The 8,668-nt window shown below is 41.6% G+C and overlaps 1 protein-coding gene across 1 annotated transcript; it reads right to left on the reverse strand.

Moving 5' to 3' along the window:
- Nucleotides 1-244: 244 nt before the first annotated feature.
- On the reverse strand, nucleotides 245-8,081 carry LOC103897626 (cytochrome P450 2H1). Its single transcript, XM_009277717.2, has 9 exons — nucleotides 7,894-8,081; nucleotides 6,282-6,444; nucleotides 5,259-5,408; nucleotides 3,290-3,450; nucleotides 2,704-2,880; nucleotides 2,126-2,267; nucleotides 1,667-1,854; nucleotides 1,054-1,195; nucleotides 245-565 (listed from the first exon to the last, which is right to left on the reverse strand). Exons 1-9 carry the CDS (start codon nucleotides 8,056-8,058, stop codon nucleotides 384-386), a joined length of 1,470 nt encoding a protein of 489 aa, XP_009275992.1. The 5' UTR covers nucleotides 8,059-8,081; the 3' UTR covers nucleotides 245-383.
- Nucleotides 8,082-8,668: the final 587 nt, after the last annotated feature.

Genomic DNA, 8,668 nt, shown 5'->3' on the forward strand with positions numbered 1-8,668 from the left:
CTGTGGAAACCCTGGAGTACAAGTGTCTGTTCCTACTGTGCTGAGAGGATCAAGCCATAGGGACAGCAGCAGCAGGGCTCTCAGAGCACTAGTCCACACACCCTGACATGTCGGGACGTCAGGAGCCAGATAGGAACCTGAGCTAGGTGAGGTAGGTGCAGAGGAGAGCCTGTATAATTTTGCACAGGGAGCTGTCTCCTTCCCTATGCACTTGCCTACACTGTCTCTTGTTTAGAGCTGGCTGTGGTGATTATAAAAGCACCATACACTTTTCTTTTCTGAGCATGTTTCTCTCCATAAAGTATCTAGCAAATGATCAGGAAATTACTGTCATTCAACCGGAGCTTTCATGAGTTTGGGAACTGGCAACTGTCTTCACTTGGCTAACGTGGAAGAAAAGCGACCTCATAAGGTCGGGGAATGTTTGCCAGAGTGCTGACTAATGGGGAAATGTCAATGTCCTTGTGATCCACAACAGGTTTCAAGGTAAAGTTCTGCAGGATGGCTGTTAAAAATATGAATAGCTCCATCCGGGCCAGACCTTCTCCTGCACAGATGCGTTTTCCTGCAAGCAAAAAATAATAAAAAGTGAGGTGACAGTGGAGTATTTTGCTGGTAACTTATTTTAACCACTGTTCCATGAAAGTTCAGACATCTCAGAATGGACAGACAGCACTGCAGCATTTTGGGGAAGCAAATGAATTAAACTAGGGGCTAAGTGTCTAGAACAATGAGAGTGCTCAGTGGGCAAAGGCAGTTTGAAGGCTTCAGTTTCTCATGTTCTGCTGCTGTTTGATGCTAAGTTTGGAGAGAGAGAAGTTGCATGGCTGAGTCCCACTTCATACATCTCTTTTTGTAGAATGCATTGGAGGAGCTTTTGTGATTGCTAAAAAAGGAAGTCAACTGAAACTCTAGTACAGGGGTTAGAGCTACCCAGAAGTGACTCTAGCAGATCACCAGACTTCACTGTACAGACCATGGTGATGGAGCCAAAATCTTCAAAGAGGTTCTAGGAGAGGATAGTCTAGGATCTGAAATAGAAGGAGGTCTTACCTGCAGAAAATGGCATGAAGTAGTCACTCTTTTTAAAGGAACCATTTGCATTCAGGAAATGTCCTGGGTCAAATTTTTCTGGATTTGGAAATTCCTTGCTATCATGTAGGATGGAAGTCAGCGTAGGGAATATCATAGTGTCCTGAATTAACAAAAAGAGGAGAAGAAAGTTAAAATGGAGACATGCTAAAGCAAAGTAGCACTGAGAAGTTCCCAGAGCTGAATAGAAGGGTAGTCATAATTTAACCAGTTTAAAATGAGCATTTAATGAATAAAAATGTGTGCCATTGGTATGGAAAACATTTTTTTTAATGAATTTTAATGGTGAGTCCGATTAGAGTATTTAATATTTCTTCCAAATAAATTAGAACTTTGCTTACATTTACAAAAAAAAAAAAAAGAAAGCTCTATCTCCCTCTTCACGTAGAAGATGAAAAGTCTTTTTGTCTTCAAATACAAGGGACTCAATAACTTCCAGAATCCCCTTCCAAACAAAATTATTCCAACTCTATATCACATTTCAGTGTTTTTGAAAATAAAATAAAATACAATGACTAGAACACATCATTGTTTTCAAGAGATTATGACCTTTCTCAGACAGAGTGGAACAGACCTTGGGGATAAAATAGTCTCTCAACTTGGTGTCTTTGATCACAGTATGTGGGACATTAAGTGGAATGAAATCAATGAATCTCTGGATTTCATGGACCACAGCATCTGTGTAGGGCATCTGGCTCCGATCTGCCATGCAGGGGCTTCGGTCTTGGCCAATCACACAGTCAATCTCCTTTTGAATTTTCTCTGTTAGGAAATAAGTTAAGTGTTGAATGCACAAGTCCCCCATCTGTTTGCCTAAACCTCTCCCCATATTTACAGCAAAACTTGCTTTTAGCGCACCAGGAATAGTATCTCTTTTCTGCGAATAGAACTAAGACTAATACACATTTTCACACACAAATACATGTTTCCTTAGTTGGGGGACCATTGCCACATGTGGTAGTGACAGGAATTGTCCAAATTGATCCCATGACCTATTAAAAAGTTTTCAATTATTTATTTCCTTTTCTATTACCTACTATCTCTGGGTATTTCTGGAGAATCAGAATTCCATGTCTCAGTGTGGTGCTGGTGGTCCCTGTTCCTGCAAAGAACAAGTCGAGCGTGGTTCTGCTCAAGGTCTCAACGGTGAATTCTGAGTGACCATTCCCTTTCTCCTGGAGGAAGATTTGGCAGAATGTTTTGAATGACAGAGCTAGGCAGTTTGTTTAAAAAGGAAAGTCCTGTACCCATAATGTATGTTTTTAAACACATCGAATGTCCTTTCAAAGATAAGACACTCAGTCTCCAGAACACCAGCATTTAAGGTACTTTTACTAAATAATCTTATGAACCTTTTTTAATATGGGAGGAGTATTGAATTACATCAACCAGGTTGGTCTTCAGCTTTCCTAACTTTGGCTAGTGCTGTTAATTCTGTGCTTAAAAATCCTTGATAAGAAAATGGACAGGATAGAATGAAGTTGATGTGCCAAGAAAAGCAAGTTCCCCTCTGTATTTGCAAAAGCCCAGTGCCCTGCCACAACTGAAAATAAGCTGGGATTCAAGCAGTGGTTTTCTTATAATCCAATAAATCTCTTGCTCTTACATTACCTGTTCCATTTTGTTAAGAAAAGCATCAATAAAATCTCGAGGACAAGTGGGATCCAGGGTTTTCTGGTGTTCCGCTATGATTTCTAAAGTAAATTGATCAACTTTTTCAGTATTTTTTATAAGTTTTTTATGAGGCCCAGGTAAAAAATCCATGACAGCTGGGAAGAAATTGTATAGCTGTAAAAATAAAATGATGGAAGAGCACATTCTAATTAATGTGGATACAATAAAATGTTCCCCTAACTGTAACTATGAAAGTGGGGCAGTTAAACTGTTTTGGAACAGTAGGTCTTTATTATTCAACTGGATTTTAATGCCTTTTACTTTCTGGTTTCACTATATTCAGGGATAGACTTTATCTGAGTGACTTTTGCAATTATATCCTTCTTTAGACATACAATGGCAATTCCATAAGGTAAGAAAAAGCAGCAGGAATTGGTTATTTAACTGCCTTTTTGGCTTTCAAAAAAATTCTGCAAATTTAGGAAAATCCACTCCAATTAAAAATTAATAACATGAATAAATATTCATTAATAAAATATTGTAATCATTAACAAATTTATTCATTAAATAAAACTGTACACACCTGTGTTTGTATAGAGTTCTGGAGCTTGTTGTTTTCATTTATCAACTCAATTAAAGTTCGAAATTTCTTGTCCTCATAGTCAAACCGATCCCCAAAGATGATGGAGCAGATGATGTTGGAAACAGCGTGGGCTAAGAAGTTGCCAGGGTTGAAGGGTTGCTCTGCAACAACAAAAAAAACCCCAACGGTATCTTGCTTTCAGTATTTCAGGCATCATCCCCTCCTCTGAGACTACAGGGAAGTTTTGCATCCTTTTGAGACCCGGAGTTTTGCAGTCCTTTGAAAGGATGGTGAAGGGCTTATCCAATTTATTCTTCTCTACTTGAAGTGAACTAATTTCCCTGTTTGAATGGTTTAAGTATCTCTTTTGTACTGTTCTCAGCAGAACACTGGTCTGAGTGGTTTGGTTCCTCTTCAGCTGACACATGCCTGTCTGCCTTATAGACTGTTTATTGGAAATGGCCTAAAGATTCCCACCAAAACCCAATGAAACCATAAGGACTTTGCCTGAGCCATGTCTTTAGGTTATTGCACCCTGTTTATGAACTCTATTAGCGTAACCTCAGTTGTATAACCCTCTCCTAGGGGTTCCAATGCCTGTGATCAAAGTCTAGTTTTGATGGCACAGTTGCATAAGCTTCTAAGAAGAGAACTACAGTGTGAGAAAAAAGTTAGATTAGACCCAAGAAAGAGAGGAAAGGTATAATTGCAGGCAGTGATAGGCTGCATCTCAAGGTTTCAAGAGGAGCAACAACAACACGAAAAGATATAAAATCCTAAAAGAAAAACAAGGAGTCAGAAAATGGCAACTGGGCAGCACTGAGGATCAGCCTATTCCAAGGAGCAATGGCATCAACCCTTCTCTGCCTGACTGATGACTCCCTGGCCATTGAAGACTCAGTAGATGTTTCATCAGAGGTGGTGAGTATATTAATGCTAAGCCTAGTAGATAACTAGTCCTGGCTATTTATTATTTGCATTAAGAGTAAATAACGGCTTTATACTTTTCAGTTGTATATATCTTGCTTGCAAAGCCTTTTAGTACACAGTAAAAGATACCGTAACAAGGTGAGCCAGAGATGGAGGCTTGCAGTAGGGCATAGGAAATACAGTATTACTGTGCTAGTGAAAGGGTAAGAGCACTGCAGGTGAGAGTGTTTTCTCTGATTTGTAGCAGGACTGTTTATCTGTGAAGCCAGACTGAATTTTCTAGTGGCTCAAGGGAAACAGTGATGCTTCAGCATCCTTTTAGATCCACCTGCTTTTTCCTCCTTGCAGAATAAGCACGCATTGAAGGCTGGCTGTGGAAAGGAAGCCTGTGGTCCAGGCTGGTACTGTGCCACTCTCAGGTGAAATACTTAGAAGTAACATTGTCTTATATACTACCAGAAAACGCATTTATAGGTTGAAACCAAGGGGGTTACCTTATGCCCTGCCCTCAAAAGCAGCTTATAGCCCCTGTTCCCATTGCACGCCCCCGCCAATACTAGGAGGTATTGTCTAGCATTCAGATGGACTGGATCCAAACCCAAATATCTGTAAATGAGTTCTCTGGTCACCCACTTCTTCAGGATCCATTTACTTAGAGCTGCAGGAGACAAAGCAAGGAGGTGCATGTTGCTTGGTTACCTGGCAGTGCCCAGCCCTGTCTCCATGGCTGAACTCCACCAAATCCTCGGCTTTGGGGCCAAGCCATTCCCTTTGCCACTTCCTGTCTTGTTCTTCAAGCAGAACACGTTAAAGGATGCTTTCCAACATCAATCTCCTACATTTATCCCTCCATACTGTCACAGTGCCTTTGACTGACCCACTCCCAGCAGTGATAACTTTGCCTATTGGAGCAGGTAGCAGAAACAGCAGCCACATGCCCACTTCTTGGGTCATAGATTTGGTGAAGCGGCCCTACACCCCTCATTGTCTCATTGCAGAGATGCAGGGTGTCCCAGCAGGCACAAAGTCTATGTCCTACCATGTGTGTTCCTGATCCTCTCCACCAGAAAATGAGCTTCCTCCTGGATTCGCTTCTCGATGGTCTTCCTCCCCATCCCAAAATCCCGCAGGGTGGTGAGTGCAAATCGTCGGAGCTGCTTCCAGGTCTCCCCATTGCTGGTCACAATGCCTGACACAGGAAGGAAAAATAGACCTCCATGAGGAAGTAGATTTTTTTTTCCCTGAATGGGAGCTACACAGTAAGTACTCAACATGCAAAGACACCTCTCTGTGGAGTTATACTGCAATTGCTATATGCCCAAAAATCTAACTTCTCTGCAATTCTGGAGGTGACAAATCTGATCCATCTGTCACATAACTTTGAGTAAAACTGAGTTTATTCCCAGAATAAGAAAAACTACATTAGGATGTAAATAAGAAGGTAACACTGGTGCTGAATTGATCTTGGCCACAAGCACATGGCCTTTGCACTGACATAACTGCTCAAATGTTCTGCTATGCATCTTCACACAGCGTATCATTATTGACAATACCATTGATACTGTACTATAGTACCATGGAATAGGTACTATTTATCCAGATAAATGCCATACTGGGAACTGCCCTGATGAATAAGCTCAGAGCCTAATCTTGAATGTGGCCCTTACTGGGACAGCCTATATTATCTTGTCTTTGTTGTGCTGTGGACTTTCCTTTTGCTGGTTCCTTAGCTGTATGTATATTGTCAATATTTTCAGAAATGGGAGAATGAACATCAGATCTTAGAGGTACATTTAATGAACAAAATTTTAGCCATAATTTGAAGCATGCTGAAAACAGAAAGGCACTCAGTGAAGCCAACCTGGGACCTTAAACAGTTCTCCAGGGGTCCAATTTACTCAACGGTCCAAGTAATGAGTTGGGCTTTTAGTCTTTTACTGCTAATTTGTATGCATGAAAGTAGTAAATGAAATCCACCATTCCGTCCTCCACTGCCCTCTCAGCTGTGCTCCTGAAGCACTGAAAGCATCAGCTTTTTATGCTAACATTACCAGGGATGTACCTGTGCCTTGGAAGAGTTTTTTAAGCAGTGGTAGATTGCCTCTTCCGCTGAAGTCATCTGCCTGATCAATCAGAGCTTCTTTCACAATATCATAGCCATACAGCACCACAACCTTTTGTGGGCCTAAATATATTGTGAAGACAGGACCATACTTCTTGCTGAGCTGTAGAAAAGAAGAACACAAAGAACAACATGTCTGAATGTTAATCATGTGAAAAGAAATTTGTAGCGAAGGGGTCTGAGGGGTGATATGCCATTGTCCCAGCATCACTGAGACATGGCATTGATTAGCAGCAGTGCAGAGATCTTTCAACTTGCAATTACAGCCAGGGGAAGAGGGATTTGTACAAGAAATAGGGGATATGAATGGAAATGTTGAGGTGTCAAGTCCAAATCCCAGAAAAGAAAATAGTTCTTCATAGGGCTGGCTAAACAGTTTGGAATGCCTTTCTACAGCCACAGTGGATAACAGTTTACATGGGCTCAAAAAGCAATTATATACACTTATGGAAGCAAGTGCCTAAAGGGTTTTTGAGCACAAACATACCACAGTTGTCTCTAAAATCTCCTGGGCCACAGATCTCTGGAAATTGGGCGAATATATCAGCAGAGAGTCACTGCATCCTTACACTAATCATGTACTCTTTCCCAGGCATCTGCTTTTGGCTACAATTGCAGAAAGATTCTTGGGCTACTTGGTCTGACCTGTAACACTTAGTCTCATGCTCACTTTTTAAGAGCAAACTAGATATAGTCCCAGGTTTTTTATGGTGGGAAACTGAACCACCTAGTGCTCTGAAACAAAGCAGAATGCCTATGGGTGGTCATGATTCTCAACGTTCACAAGCACCAAAGCAAAAAGGAGCTCATATGGGTATGTGTGTATCTGACGATACACATGGTGATGTCAGCTATCACCACAATTTTGCTTTGAAGAACCCAGGGACACCCGCCCTTCCCATCCATCTGCCACCATCCCCTCACAATCCCCTAAGGAACAGGCACTCCAGCTGAAATCCCTCCACCTATCCCCTCCCAGGCTTTGCAACACACAGGTTTTGTTTGACAGATGGGTGACATCAGCCAGGGGAGGGAACGGACAGCACAATTCACCTCCCAACTTTCTTGTTTCAACCCCTTAACTCACTACTTCTGCTCCCGGGAGATCCTACCTATCTGCTAGGGAGCAGAGGCAGCAAAACGGAGCAGGGTCCTCCCCAAAAAAGGGCCAGGCCGTGTTGCCAGCATGGTGAGGAGTTTGGCACAGGAGGAGTACAGTGAATACTGCAATAGCATCAGTGCCTTGATTGCAAATCCACTGCAAATTGCAGTACTGCCGTGAGGTCAGCACAGGAGTCATCATTAGTATGATTATTGCAAATATATAGACTTAGATTTGCAATATATAGACTTAGATATAGACTTTGATATATAGATTATTGCAATATATAGACTTCAGAAGCATGTATTTCTGGGAAACATTTTGTTTCTGTTTGAGTCTGACATTTGGTCAATGCAAATTAAGCTCGTGAATTAAGCTGAGACAGTCTGGACCGGACTTTGTTTTATATGCAATGGAGACAACATAGGAAAGAAGGACATAGTTTCTTACCTTCTTCAAGCTTTCAGGCAAGTTCCACAGGTTCAGCTGGAATACGTTTCCAACAATGGGGAGTGTGATGGGACCAGGAGGCTGCTTCTCTTTTTGTGATACGCTTCTCCAGGTGGCAAAGAGAAGAAGGCATGAGATGCAGATCAGCAAGAAAATAGTGGTCATTCCCAGGAGCTCCCTGGTGGGCTGAGGAAGAGAAGTCAAGTGTCAGAAGAGCCTGATGTTGGACCTGTAAATCCATGCTTATTTATATGCTGTGATACCAAAGCACGTGGATGAAATTAGCCAATAGTGCCTCCCTATTCCTGCTGAGATATGAGATTACTTATTAATCTGCTCAAGATAAGAATGAACAAACTAGGGGTGAACTCCTTGTTTGCATACTGATTTTTTACCTCTCCAGCTTGTGTACCTTTGGGTAATCATTCATGCAGGACTAAAGAAATCATGTTCTAGTGCTGTCAAACAAACTCAAAATGCAGAAATATTTAGAGCCTAGCTGCTATGTGTATGCTTAAAATCTTGCTGTTTGCCCTCATACATAGATTGACATCTGCCAGCCCCTCTAGTATCTGAGCACAGTGGAGGGAGGTGTTGTGGTTGAAAAAGGGCATCGCTCCAAGTTCTTCCTAGGCATTTCACCTCCATTTCTGGAATGAAATTATGCAATTGTACCCAAGTCACACATGCAGATTTTGAGGAATACACTCAGCTTATCCTAACCTGATATTTTAACCAGACAAACCATAGTGCCTACAGCATTTGCATGGTCACA

Source organism: Aptenodytes forsteri, unplaced genomic scaffold, assembly GCF_000699145.1.
Source record: "Aptenodytes forsteri isolate BGI_AS27 unplaced genomic scaffold, ASM69914v1 Scaffold15, whole genome shotgun sequence".
NCBI lineage: Eukaryota > Metazoa > Chordata > Aves > Sphenisciformes > Spheniscidae > Aptenodytes > Aptenodytes forsteri.